A 15,301-nucleotide genomic window follows, 5' to 3' on the forward strand; every position below is an offset into this window, starting at 1 on the left:
GTCCTTAAGTCTTTGAAATTTAACCTTGGAAAACTTGGACCTGCTTCTTGGGCTCTTGTAAGGCCTTTTTTTTTTTTTTTTTTTTTAGTTGTAGATGAACACAATACCTTTATTTCATTTATTCATTTTTATGTGGTGCTAAGTACGAGTGCCTCACACATGCTAGGCAAGCACTCCACCACTGAACTACAACCCCAACTCATTGGAAGAAGGCTTTTTTTTTTTTCCAATTTTTTTTTTTTTTTTTGTAGTGCTGGGGATTGAACCCAGGACCTTGTGCATGCGAGGCAAGCACTCTACCAACTGAGCTACATCCCCAGCCGGCTTTTTTTATTAGTTAGTTTTTTTTTTGTTTGTTTGTTTGTTTTGTTTTGTTTTGTTTTTTTCAGTAGGAAAGGATGAAAATTTGAATTGGGAACACATCCTCAGTAAGACGTGTACCCAGGGAAGGCTAAGAACTATTGTCGAACTTTAAAGTTGTCATTTTGTCCTTTGCCAGCACTGTTTTTCAATTCATGGTTTCACTTGGTCAGGAAGACTTTGTTACATGTATTTTTTGTTTTAGGTGACTATGAAAGGCTTATATTTTCAACAGAGTTCCACAAATGGAGAAATAACATTTGTATTTCAAGAAAAGGTAAGAAAAAAGGTTAGTGAAACAAGATAGTGGATTTTCCTTGTTTAATAGACCAACTTTTAAATGACCTGTTATTAGTTGAGTGAAACTAAATGAGCAAAAGTTTAAGTGAAGCTCCCCAAATCACTCTCCTTTAATCTCAATGTGAAAATGGTGCTTCTTATTGTAGCTAACTATATTTTTTAAAAAGTTGCTACAAAAATTTGTAGTTTCTTAGAATATTGATGTAAAAGTTGTTAGGAAAACAGAACAGTGCTAATCATCTGTATATTGAAAAATTAATCCAGTTTATGCTGAATACCATAACAAAGCAAGTTTTCAGATTGTAGACATATTTCAAAATACATTTTGACTCATGTAGTGAAACAGAAGAGAAAGAAAAATATTGATTTCCATGGAAAGTTATGAACTTGCCAAAGTTAGCGCACTCATTCAACTTTAAATGTTCCTTAGTTTAAATGATCTACTTTAGACATAAATAGTAGAATTTTTATTTTGGTGATTATTAGAAAGAATTGTGGCAAGCCAGAACAATTTCACTGTAAATTTAGGGATGAAAAATAGGTACTAAATGTATGTCAGCATTTTCCAGTAATAATAAAAACTTCTGGATCATGAACATAATCTAGTTTTTCTCTCTTTGACTAACACCAAAATCATTTAGATTAGGAGTTAAGTCGCAAAACAGTTTGACTTTTACCATGAGGTCATGAAGAAGGTCTTAAGATTTGATTGGGTCTTGGTATGAATTGTCTCTAGGTTCATGAATACAATTCACAAATTCATCAATATTATTGATTATGTTTATAATATCACTAAATATTAAACCTGAAATGTAAGAGAGGATATTCCCATAATATTGTCTGTATGGCAAATAAGACAGTAATGGGGTTGGGATAGCAAGAGCTATTTTTTGTCAAACTTTGACCTAATTTTGAGCATTTGGCAGGGGGCTGGAGGGGGATTGAGGAGAATATTTTGCTTTTTGGTGCCACAGTATAGCTTTTAGGAGTTGATTATCATATTTGATAATATTGACTGGATGCCATTGAGTGCCTGAATTTTGAATATTTGTTGCCTTTGAAGTTTTATCTAGCTGTTGAATATGAGAGATAATTAAATTCCATGACCCCAAAATTCCATGGGATATACTAAAATATCTGAAACAGAGATGGTAAGAAAGAAACGAACTAATGATGCTAAAGAATTTCATTTATGACATTACAAAAATTAGTAAGGGCTATGTGTGCCTATATAAGGAAATCTTGTTAAGTGTGAAGGTCTGATGCTTTGAGATGATGTAGGTTGGAATAAAGTACAGCATTTACTGCTCTACTTTGTTAACCTAAGTTTATTGTCTCTATATATATCTATTTTGATGTCTGAGTACTTTTCAAAATATGAACTATAAAGCTTTTTATAAATTGTACCCCCAAATTTCCTTCATTCTTTTTGATTAAATACCATTGGGTAGTTATTTGTAACTTTTGAAGTTGAGTTAGAATAATATTTAGGTTCAGTTTAAATTTGTTTATGTAAGAAATTTTTCAAACAAAAAGGAGTATTCTCATAGGAATGTGTAACAATATTTTGCTATCATTTGTTTCTAGGAAAATCTTCCTATTACAGAGGATAACTTTGTAAAACTCCAAGTTAAAGCTTGTGCTCTGAGCCAAATAAATACAAAGGTATTAATGCTTTTATTATTTCCAAAAGTCGAATGAGGGTTTTATAATGTATTTCTAATGATAACTGACTTCTTAGTGCCAAGAAATTATTGTCTATAGAAAAGTCGAACATCTAGGAAAAATATTTAGTACACATTTGTGTATTTTTACTACATTAAATTATTAGTCTGATTGAAGGACGTGTATTTTATATAACTGTATGAGAATATTTTATAAACTACTTAATGAAAGAGAGTTATAATTACTAAGGCATATAATCAAGGGAAATTACCTTTTAAAAGCATAAAAATAGAAACTAGAAACCAAATCAGTGTTTGTTAACCATTGATTATGTGATATTTCTAGTTTATGTCTTTATATATGGTTCATATTCTTCTTATCATTTCTCCTTTCTCGCTCATAAACACATATCTCCAATCTTACACCATCCAACAGTAATTTTTCATTATTGACCATAAAAATACATGGAAAATCTTCAAATGGCAAATAAGTTATGGTTAAATGTGCCAGTAGTAAGTAGAACAGGTCCATCTTCTGAGTTTTTAAAAGATAAATAGCATAGTTTATCAGATCCTTAATTTATTAGATTTTAATGTCATATTAATTCCTAGGAATCAAAGTTTTCTTTGATAAATTCAAAGCCAAAATTACAGAACAAGGTATAGGCTCCCATTGGGCAACTCTGTAGCATGAACACAACTTGAGAAATGAATTGAGATTCCCCTGAAGATTTTTCACCAAGAATGTGAGTACTAATCCTCGTCTGCAGATCTATGATTGGAAGATGTTCTTTTTTAAAACTATGAAAAATTAAAAGTGAAGGAAGCAAGATGCAGTTACTAAAACTATCATAATAACTTTGTAAAAATGTGCATTAAAAACACAAAAATGAAGGGCTGGGGACATAACTCAGTTGGTAGAGTGCTTGCCTCGCAAGCACAAGGCCCTGGGTTCAATTCCCAGCACCAAAAAAAAAAAAAAAAAAAAAAATGACATTATCCCATCAACATCTTAGGAAAAGTATAAAATGTTGAAAGAGACTTCTGGCAAGTAACTATACACATGGAAGACTTATATTTTTAATTTTGAAAAGTAAAGGAAACATAACAATTATTTCAATTTTTTTTTTTGCTATTCCTAAAATAACTATTATATATCTACAAGTATGTTCCACCTCTCTAGTACTGTTGTAAGTTGCAGGAACTTAAATACAAGATTATCTTAGTATTTTCTGTTGTTTTAAAAGATAAGGACATATTATCAGTTTGGTTAGAATCTAACAAAATACTAATTTTTTAAAAACATAACCCTAAAAAAATAAACTGTACTCACCCTGAATCTGAAATCATGTGGTAATTTTGTTTTTACTAACTATTCCTCCTTCGAACCTGCTTCCTAATCCAAGATTGTGAGGAAAAACTCAGGTGATTTTTAAAGTATGTGATAATGGGCCACCTTTGGTTCTTAAAGGTCACATTTCCCTTATTCAAGAATAAAGTCTCTACCTTCCCCTCACCACACCTGAACAGATGATTGAGTAACAGTGTTTAGCCAACCAAGAAATACCCAGGCCTTAATTTCCCTTCATACTTAGTAGAATAAAGATGTTAAAGAGACATATTAGTGGTTATTTGAATAATAATACTTATTTAGAATACTATATATCAACTAATTACTCATGAAACTCTTGGTTTTCTATCCTACAAGGAAATCTGTCTTGTGAAATTGTTTTAATTTCAAAAATTGAATCATATTTGCTCTTTCTAGCAATCTATCTTTGCTCTGATTTTTCTCATGTGTGAGAACGTACAGGATTTATTCATGACAATAGTGTGTTAACAGTTTTTGTCATGATTTAGCTTCTGGCAGAAATGAAGATGGAAAAGGATTTCTTTCCTGTTGGAAGAGAAGTTGCTGGAATTGTGTTGGATGGTAAGCTTACAAATGTAAATTTTTTTTCCAATGTAAAAAAATGACATAATAGTTTATTGGCACAAAAATCATAGACACTCATTCAAATATAAATTTTAATTATACAAAAATGACCTTCTTAAAAATAGGACTTGGCAGGAGAGTAGGTTCCAGGATGCCAAGCACTGCTGGAGCCACTGGGATGCTACGGAGGGCGTGTGGAGGTGAGGCGCTGCCCATAGGGCAAGGTGCACAGGGAGGCCCCCTGCGCCCAGAGCATATCTGCTTTCCCCATGCTCCTGTGGGCTGCAAGATTTAACATCTTTTGTGGAGCGAGGACAGTGGGTACCAGGATGTAGGTGTCCCGGCAGATGCTCCAAGACCAAGGAGTGAGGCCACACTGGTGGAGCTGGATCTATGCTGGCGCCTCTAGAGCAGGCCCAGGGTAGCAGGTTGCCCACTGCAGTGCCAAGAAAAAACATCTTCCTGTTCGTGCCTGACCTCAGGAGTTAAGCCAGATTGTCTTGCATCATTGCCTCTGCTTCCTGCCCTGTTGTCACCTCATGGCCTACTCCTCCTACCTGCTCAGTGAACTTCTGGACACTTCAGTGGACATTCTGCTCAAGGCTTAATCAAGTTCTGTTGTCCAAAGCAGTGAGAGTCACAAGATGATCAACTTGTCTGGGAATCCAGTGCTTCAGAATCCACTACACCTCCAGGCCTTTGCTATTGTGCTGAAAGAAAACTCTTCTACTACCTCTCCTACCTGTTTGGTTTCTCCAGGGAACCATTAGTTGACTCTGTGGGGCTTTTCAAAATAGGCCTCTGGATCATCACCACATCGTCTTCTTCAAGTCCCTCATTGTCATCACCTGATCATGGCTGCCCTGGACAAGGCAGACCATGCCACAAAGGGACCTGGCACCTCCTGGAACCTCTCACCTGACCTGGGCATCTTTCTGTGCCACACAGTTCCCCTACCCTCCTTGGAGGTCCATTCTCACAGCTTCTCGATGTGTTCTCCAACATGCTCCCATGCTAATGGGAGTCAGCCTCTCTTTAGTATTGTCACAATCTCTGTAATCCTGAAGACCGCCCCCCCGCCAGTGATCCCCCAAGGACTTGGCCTGCCAATCCAGAAAGGATGCTCAGAAGGCCCCACCCTTAGACTAGTGCTCCTGCAGCGCAAGGGGGCCTGTCTGAGGACTGGGCATCACTACAGCCCTGCTGCTCAGCACTGGCTTTTGACCTGCCGTGAGATTTTCAGGACTCTTGAAGGAGGGAGATGGTATAAGGGCCTGGTTTCCCAAAAGACAGATGAGTCAGACTTCTGCCCCTGTCCAGAGGAAACCTGGAGCACCATGGCCAGAAGGGAAGTGGCTGTCTGGATCCTTCCAATGGCAGTCTGCCCTGTCTGGTCCACCCTGAGCCTGGAAGCCTCAATAATAAAAGCAAGAGCTTCACCCTCCTGGACTTGGTTTCCTTTGAGACATTTTTTGCATCAGAGCCTGGATTAAGGAGAGATTAGGACAAACAGAAGATCTACCTGGATGCCCCCAGTTTACTATTGGCTCCTTCCTGTCATTCCACAGTGACCTCAGAAAGAGGTCCTGCCACCCAAGCTCATGACACATCATCTCAGCACACCTTCTTTATGTCCTTGACTATCTGCTGCTTTTATTTGTATTCTTAATATATTCTACAGGGGCAGGGGTTGTGGCTCAGTGGTGGAGCATTCACCTAGCATGCGTGAGGCCCTGGGTTCCATCCTCAGCACCACATGAAAATAAAATAAAGGTATTGTGTCCACCTACAACCAAAAAAAAAAATATATATATATATATATTTATACACACACACACACACACACACACACACACATATTCTACCCCCAGTAGAGTATAAACTCCATGAGGGCACAGATTTTTGTCCCTTTCTCCTGCTTAAATATTCTGGGAAAAAAAAAAAAAAGGACAATTTATAATTAAAGAGCGCATTATGGCTTAGAAAATATTTATTATATATTTAAAATCATGAGTAATCATCTTCAATAAGATGGGTACATTGTCCTTTTTATGATATTTACAAATAAGCATATATTGTATAAGTTCATTTTGGTACAAATTTTACATAATCATAAGTTATCACATTAAATTTAAGTGTGCCTAAAATTGAGCATTTTAAAGTTAAGTACTTTATTCATCCAAAAATAGGAATTGTAGTTTCTGAGAAGAAATAACCAGTGAGAGTTTATAATTACTTTAAAATAGTTTTCAAGTTTTACTTAATAAATAATTATTTTTAACATGCAAACCATTAAGCCTAAGTATTTGAGATTAATAGAGGTGATCTTAATACTCACACTAAAAGGTAGTTCATGATCAGTCAGTATACGTTTTCTCTTCCTGCATATATGAACAAGTATGTTAATGTGTAGTCTATATTTCAGGTTTACTGTGAACATTACTCTTTCTCAGTGTTATCTTCTCACTTAGCTAAGTGATAATTTTGTTTCCTCTCTTTTAATCTACTCAGACTATAGAAGAAGTAAGTATAGTAACACAGGGAACATTCATTCATTCATTCATTCTACATTTAATAAGTACTTAGGATATAACTAAGACAAAGGCCCTGCTCTCAAAGAGATAACTGTCAAAAAGAAAGACAGTTACATGCATATGAACAGGTTATTATAAAAGCCTCAAGGAGAACTGCCCAACCCAGTCAGAAAAAAACAGGAAAAACTTCTAGGAGTAAATTGCCCAAATGGCAAAGGGCCAGCAGGTAGAGAATCACAGCAGAGGATATCATTATCAAAGACAAAGAAACAAGGATTTCAGGGAGATTATTAGAGTTGCCATGTAAAGGAAGACTTGAAGCAAACCAGTCCCTAGGTCCTAGGCCTAGTTTGTGTATAGACCAATAGACAAGGGATAACAGATGTCATAACCTAGAGAGTGGTGGTAGCAGAGGTGGCAAAGAGGGGCAAACTCAAGAAATATTGAGGACGTCAACAGGACTTAACAATGGATTGGAACTAGGGAAATCAACCCAAATGAGAACCATGAATGACTCAGAGAATTCTAGTTAAGCATGAATTGGTACCATCAATTGATAAGTGAAGAGGATTCAATCTGGAGGAAGATGATGATGAGTTCAGATTTATACTTATTGAGTTCCTGGCACTTAAGTTGGCATCTCACTGATGATATCCAATAAACTTTTATTATGAATTGAATATCAAGGGTGAAGGATCCATGCTGGAAATGTTTATATTTGAGGGTTGTCATCATGTGGATTGTATTGAGTTGATAAATTCACCCAGAGACAGTGTAGAAATGGAAGAGAGATGTAAACATAGAACTTTTCAGAAGGCACCTGTTTGAGGGATATTGAAAGAAGAGTGTGAAGGAGGCCAAGAAAAGGGGACCAAGTGATCCCAAGAGGACATAGATCAGCAGCAGAAAGAAAAGAGAAAAATTCAATGGGTCAGAAGCCAAATATACTGATGGTTGATAGCACAGGAGGGATCCCAATAAGAAGCAAACTGAAAAAGGAGGAATATCAACTTGGAGTTATTTACCAAGTACCAACAGATGAGTTCTGGGGCCATTTTGCTTAGAGCCAACCAAAAGGTCCACTTACAGAATACTTTCCTACTTTATATCAGTTTCCCTGTCTGTACACTAGGAAGAATAATACCTCATGGACTTGTGCAGATTAAATGAAAGAACATGCCAAAGCACTGGGTGCAAGTAGGCATTCAACAACATTGGCATATTTTTCCTCTTGTAACTCTGAATAAAAGGCTTTTCTCTACATGTGCAGAACAAATTGCCCAAATTTGCAAGGGGCCAGCCATAGAATTAGATATAATTCTAATTGAAATAGAATTATATCAATTACTGTAAAATTTCAAAAACTTCCTGAATGTATTTCCAAAACAAAGTAATTTTATATGTGACTCCATTGTGTGTCTGAAATTCTGCAACTAAAATAATAATAGAAGGGTTAGCCAGAGGGTGTTGGTGTTTTGTGGAAAACAGCATAATCTTAGAAACTACGGGATAGATTGTTTTCCTTTACTGCTTCATCCTTAAGTTAGCTAAATAGGGACTGGGGCTGTAGCTCAGTGGCAGAGATCTTGCCTAGCACTATGTTAGGCACTGGGTTCGATCCTTAGCACCATATTAAAAATAAATAAATAAAGGCATGCTGTTTATAACTACCAAAAAAAAATTTTTTTTAAGTTAGCTTAATAGGCAGAGAGCCACACAGAGAAACGTATTTTCCCCATGCTGTCATAACTATGTGCCCCAGATTTTGTAGAGAATCCGGATTTGAAGTGTTCTGTCCTGCAATCTTCACAGACCATTATAATGTCCTAGTTCTTGGCCTTTTCTATGAATGAATGACTTTTTATAAACCCTTGGGTCCTTTGTTTTGATGGTTAAATAAGAATTATATTTAGTAACCTTATGATATTAACTATTAATTTTCTTTACTCTTTAGTTGGAACCAAAGTATCATTCTTTCAACCAGATGATGAAGTAGTTGGTAAGTTTTAGTTCACAGTCCTTTTTCAGTCTATTTATTTTTAATCTATTTATTTCCATCTCTTCTTTTTTCTATTTAATTCTCAATGTTCATTGTGACCTTCATATACAAATACTTTCCTGGGCTGGTAGTGTAGCTCAGAGGTAGAGTGCTTGCCTGGCATGAGTGAGACCCTGGGTTCAGTCCCCAGCATGGCAAAAATAAAATATTAAGAGTTTGGGAATTTGCTCTCAAATATCCATTAATGAAGGAAATGGGAAGTTTGATCCCAATTAGCATAACTTTTAAACCTCGTCACTAGTTGACAGTTTTATAGATTGAAAAATAACCATAATCACTGCTGTGCTTGGTACAGTGCTTTTCTTTCCAGTCCCTAGTCTATGGGCACACTCAAGTCTCTCAAGAAAAGGAAGGTTGCCTGGCCTGTGATTGACAACTGCTGACCGACTGGGCCTTGCAGAACTTCTGTTCCCCTCTGAACCTCTGACTTGACTCCTACGGAGCTCCCTTGCTACTCTTATAAAACTAAAAAATTGATTTGGAACATTTAATTTATTGTTTTCTTAAAGCCATAATTACTTTAATAATATTTTTCTCAAAAAAATATGTATGTATTTACACTTGTATCCTAGACAGTCACACAAACATGAGTGTGATTTTTGTAGTGGTCTTTGAAACTTCCATATTTTCATGGAAGATATGCATATAAACTTAGCCTTCTAATATATTTGAAGCTGTCAAAGAACAGGTTTGTAGGAAGATTTTCTTCAACTTTTTACAGGATTGTTTGATTTTCCTAGAGAATTGATGATTTTCTTCTTACCATTTTGGGGGTTTTTTGGGCCCACGAAATCAGTGATATTCTGCATTACTTTAGATACTTTTGTGAGAGGCCAAAAATATAAATGGGATTTTATTGGAAACATACCTAGGTATCATAAGGAACTAAACCATAGGAAGGTATCTATACATTAAATACAATTTTAACCAGAAGTCCAGGTGTCCCCAGAGACTCTGATTTGGCCATCATCTGTATGTCACTCACAAAGTAACAGAAGAGAGAGACAAAGAGACAGCACAAGTATCACTATGTTCATACCAGAAAATATATAGTCCCTGTTCCTATTTCTGAAATCTCTCCCTTCCCCACAATGATAGTTACTGAAACTTCCTTAATATTCCACTGAACATAATTTACACAAATATGCATTAGGAATGAATTAATTTTTAGTTCATTTTCTTTAAGTGTCTCATTTTAAATTGTAGGAATTTTGCCCCTGGATTCTGAAGACCCTGGACTTTGTGAAGTGATTAGAGTACATGAGCATTACTTAGGTATGTAGCAGCAATTCAGTATTCTGGCTCCCATTTAAGTTTTATTAGTGTGATATAACTATTGGCCAATCATGTCAGTACTTCTAGCTTATATTTATTATTCATAAAATTCATATTCAGACTAAACAGTGTGTAGATCTTTGAGTTTTACTAACACTGCTTATGGTAAAAAATATGAAAAATGTTTTCTTTCTTAGCTCTGAAATTATATCCCCATTCAGAATTTTTAAATTTCTTTCTTTTGGTATATCTTTTGGTGTTGTCATTGTTGTTATTTTATTGAGGTACTCTAACACTAAGGTACATCCCCAGTGCTCTTGGTTATTAATTGAAATTTAAAATGTACAAAATTTAGACAGTACATTTAGGGTATATGCCCTAGTCTGGCATAATGGCACACCCCTATAAGTCTCAGCTACTCCAGAGGATCCAGGAGGATCACAAGTTTGAGGCCAGGCTAGACAACTTAGTGAGATCCTGTCTCAAAATAAAATTTTAATAAAATGTTGAAAGGTCAGACACTTGCCTAGCATGTTAAGGTCCTGTGCTCAATTCCCAGTACCAACCAAAAAGAAAAAAAAGGTCCTTTAGGAATGATCACTGACAATATGACCTGTAGGCAGTCCCAGGGCTTGCTGACTACATTCATAAAGGAGGAGACTCAACTAGGTAACCTCTGCTTTCTGTTTGCAGCACCAGCACTTTGCAGCATTTTGTAAAAAGGGAATAATTTCACTATGCTCTGTGAAACTTTTCAGAGGAAAATTTTCAGTTTACAACAACTCTATTTGAGATTCTTTTAATTCTTCACCTAGTGATTGTTTAATGAGAGCTCAGCATTTGGTCACCTCAACTCAAAGTCTGTTCTTTCATCAAACCAAAGAACAATGTTCCAAACAAGCTTTCCAAATGTGCTATTCAGCTTATTTTGCCCAATATTGATGCTAGAGCTTAGAATTGAGTAATTCTTCCAGCTCTTTTCTACTTTCAGTTCATAAGTCATTCTGTCAAACATAAAAATTATTTTTCATTCTAAATTTGGCAAACATTGACACATGCCTGTGCTTCAAGCAACTTGGGAGGCCAAAGCAGGAGGACTGCAAGTTCAAGGCCACCCTCAGCGAATTAGTAAGGCCCTAAGCAAATTAGTGAGACCCTGTCTCAAAATGGAAAATAAAAAAAAAAAAAAAAAGCTGGGGATGTAGCTTAGGGATAAAGCACCCCTGGATTCAATCCTCAGTACCAAAACAGAGTAAAACAAAAATTGGCATACATTATCAGCACTGTTCTTTTAGTCCTTTGAACATAAACTAGAAAGAAGTGAAATTATAATTTTTTCAGTGCTGATATACTGATTATTAATCTGCGCATGACTCTTTTATTTGTTCAGTTTTTGTAACATAACAAATACCTGTTGACCACCTAACACAAAAGCAAGAATCTTGACATTAACCCGCATTTAACCTTGCAATTTTAGGACCTTTGAAATCTTAAATGTAGTTTTTACTGTCTTTTAATGTCTTTTTAAGGACTGCATGACCGATATTTTGATAAAATATGGTAGTCACAATTCTTACAATGGACAGTGTTCCAAAAGAAAGGCCACATAGGTAAACAGTAGATAGACTAAGCATGAACTGTTAGAGTACATGTGCTTTAGAGTCATATATTTACCTTACTATCTATTGGGCCTTGGGCGACTTAGTTATCCTGAACCCCATTTCTTAATCAGGAAAATTAGGAGATTAGCTATTGAGTAGAAAACACCAATACAAACTCAGTTTCTTTTACTATATACTCCATAACACACATCACTTTAGCATGGTCTCAAATGTTAGAGCAATCAATTCTAAAGCACACAACAGCTAGGCATTCTTTAATCCTATTTAATTCTGACTTTGTCTACCTGGAGATAGTATCAGATCCCAGAGATTGAGTCACATAAGACTGTCCTCTCTTCAGATACTAGTCACAATTGCGGGCCTTCTGAACTTCTGACCAGCCAGCAACAAATTGGGGTTCCTTAAGGGGTTAGGGTTGTGACCCAGGGGTAGAGCTGTTGCCTAGAAGGTATGAGGCATTGGGTTGCATCCCCAGCACCACATAAAAAAGCTAAATAAACAAAATAAAGGTATAAAAAAAATTGGGGTTCCAACTTATGGTTCATTAATTCACTAGAATGGTTTGCAGAAACACGTTTTCCAGTTCATTATAAAGGTTGTTTTGAAGGATATGAATGAAGAACCAAATGAAGACATACATAGAGGAAGGTCTGGAGTGCTCCCAATCACAGGAGCTTCTGTACCTGTTGAGTTGGGCTTTCGACCTCCCAACACATGGATAAGCTCTTGTTCATCTTCCTGCAAACCTTCACATGTCCAGCTGTCTAGATCTCTCTCTTTAACCCCTGTCCATTTGAGTTTTTTATGAGGACTTCAGTACATGGATGTGATTGAAGCATGGACAATCATGTATAAATGAGATTGGACAAAAAGGACATTACCTAGTACTAACAGATTTAGTGGAGAAACCCAACAAGGCCTGTCTCTTCCAGATCTTAGCCTTTCTGTGCAACATTCCTGCCTCCTGGGTATGGGGCAGGTCCCTTTCTGAAATTGAGGCCTTAATATCTTCTGTCAGAGAAGGTGTGTCAGAGAAGTTCTTTATTGCCAGCCCAGCTCCAAGACAGAAAGATAGGAGAATAGAATTTTGGTTTCTCTGACTTGCCTTAGGGAAGAAGAATGCTAGTTTCTACCTTGGAGAGAAAAGGGAGCAAGGGAAAGGAGGGAAAAGAAGGTCAGAGAGAAAGAGAGACAGAGACTTTGCTTTCTGAAGATGAAGCACCCCAACATTATAAAAGATTGTCTTTTACTAATCTGCATTGTTCTGAAGCTGCTTCAGGAACCAAAGACAAAAACTTAAATACTTTTAACAAGATATGCCTGTTGTACTGGTCATTCAGGAAATAACAAGGGCAACAGGAGTTTTGAGCCAGGAACCAGGAGAAAAATAAAATACATTTTAATATCATATCTATCTTAAAGAGTTTTATAAGAAAAAAAATTATTTCATGTGCATGGTGCTTAATGTGTTCTTGCTGTTTTCATTCCCTGATCATTTGCCTGAACATTTTCAACACTTAGGCTTGAATGCTCCACTAGATGGCAATAGTCTGTTCCTAGTGCAGTGATGACTGAACTACATCTTGTCCATCTAGATCTGTTTACCTCAGAGGAAACACACTTGAAAGAGCTGGTGAAGACTGTAAAAGTGCCTGATGTTGATTTTAGGTCAAATGAGAAAGGATTGCTTGAACTGTGACAAAATAACATTCAGTTTACCACATGAACACAAAAATAGTGAAACATGTAAAGGAACAGCTTAATGGTTAGATCATGTAGAACTTTTTAAACTATATTAGGAGTTTGCATTTTGTTCCAAGTATAATGAAAAGCCATTGATAAATTTTAAGCAAAAAAAGTTAGAATGTTGTTTATGTTTTTAAAATATCATCCCAGTATTTCTATTTTCAAAGATAGCACTAAAATGATTGACAAGAAAAACCATAAGGTTGAAATACAGATTGAGCATCCCATAATCGGGAAATCCTAAAATACTTCAAAATCTGAATTTTTTGAGTACTGACATGATGTCTTAAGTGAAAAATTTCACACCCGACCTCACGTGGCACATTGCAGACAAAACAAAAGCACACTACAAATATTTTATGAAATTTCTTTCAGGCTATGTGTATAAGGTATATGTGAAACATAAATGAATTTCATTTCCGACTTGGGTTCCATCCTCAAGATACCTCACTGGGTACATGAACATATCCCAAAATCCAAAACACTTTTGCTCCCAAACATTGCAGATAAGGGGTACTCACTCGTAACATTTACAGCACACAAATGATTCAACTTGTAATATTTACAGCACAAATAACTATAAGAATTCCTTTAAGTCAATAAATAAAAAAGACAGAATGATAGGAAGTTTGACAAAGACTTGAACAGTCACTTCATAAAAATAATTCCAAAAGGCCAGCAAATGTAGAGGCTCAACCTTTTCAATAGTAGGGGAAAAGCAAATTTAAGTCACAGTAAGAAACCATTATACCATTGTACACACGATTGGCAAAAATGTAAAAATCTCATAAAGAGTTTACTAAGACAATGCTGTGGGAGAGTAAATTTATACAAGCACACCGAAAAGTGTGTAACTAAGTCAAAAGTAATATACTCTAGGACCTGGGGTTTCCACTCCAAGGTAAGTATCCTAATGAAAACCATGTATAATGTAACAGTATCCTTTATACAAGAACATTCTTAGCAACATTCTGTTTGTCATTGACAAAACTGGGAACAACACAAATGTTCATGAGCTGGAGAATAGATAACCAAAGGTGTTTGCACAGTGGCATACCACAAAACACAAAAACTAAAGTAACACAATGACCTCCCAAATGAAAGGGCTCAAAAAAGGCAATATAGCAAAGAATACTTAGGGTATGGTTCTATTTAGATAAATGTTCAAAACCAAGCAAAACTGAATGATGGTTTAGGAGTGCACACTTGAGTAATAAACTCTAAAGGTGAATCAGAAATCAAGTGAGAATGGTGACCTCTGGTGGGGAGAGGAGGCTGCTGGGATGATCCCGATACACTGTTTCTCCTCTATGACAGTAGTTATTTACCTTCTGCTTTTTATTTATTAATGCATTTGTGTTTATGTTTCACATACTTTCCTGAATATGTTTAGGAAATAAACTCCGTATACACTGGCTCCTATCTTGAGAATAGATTATATGTGGGCAAGAGTGGGACAGGGAAACCATAATGGGGGGGAGAGATTAATAGGAGCAGGGACTTGGACCAGGGCTGTGGTCCATGGACGAAAAGATGGAAAGAAATAGGTCCATAAGGCAGAATTAGTAGGACTTGCTAATGGATCGTTTCCTCTTATTCCTTGTGATAGTTCATAAACCAGAAAAGGTTACATGGACAGAAGCAGCTGGAACTATTCGGGATGGAGTACGAGCTTATACAGCCCTGCATTATCTTTCTCAACTCTCTCCTGGAAAATCAGTACTGATAATGGATGGAGCAAGTGTAAGTGTCAATTTTTGTTTTTAAGAAATAGATTAACATGCAGTCATCCTAGGGAATTTAAA

The 15,301-nt window shown here is 36.2% G+C and overlaps 1 protein-coding gene across 6 annotated transcripts in view; it reads left to right on the plus strand.

Moving 5' to 3' along the window:
* The window catches only part of CRYZL1 (crystallin zeta like 1), a 32,430-nt gene that overhangs the window by 7,068 nt on the left and 10,061 nt on the right, over positions 1-15,301 (plus strand). For 2 of the 6 annotated variants that reach the window (XM_079101360.1, XM_079101355.1), the window contains exons 2-7: positions 566-637; positions 2,248-2,325; positions 4,185-4,257; positions 8,749-8,793; positions 10,060-10,128; positions 15,106-15,239. In XM_079101360.1, the coding sequence (XP_078957486.1) occupies positions 572-637; positions 2,248-2,325; positions 4,185-4,257; positions 8,749-8,793; positions 10,060-10,128; positions 15,106-15,239 (465 nt within the window). In that variant the 5' untranslated portion in view covers positions 566-571. Of the gene's footprint in view, positions 1-565; positions 650-2,247; positions 2,326-2,936; positions 3,071-4,184; positions 4,258-8,748; positions 8,794-10,059; positions 10,129-15,105; positions 15,240-15,301 lie in introns of those variants that run through there. The other 4 variants (XM_079101356.1, XM_079101358.1, XM_079101359.1 and 1 more) reach the window with 3 other exon arrangements.

The sequence above is a fragment of the Sciurus vulgaris genome (assembly GCF_902686455.1).
Source record: "Sciurus vulgaris genome assembly, chromosome: 10".
Lineage (NCBI taxonomy): Eukaryota > Metazoa > Chordata > Mammalia > Rodentia > Sciuridae > Sciurus > Sciurus vulgaris.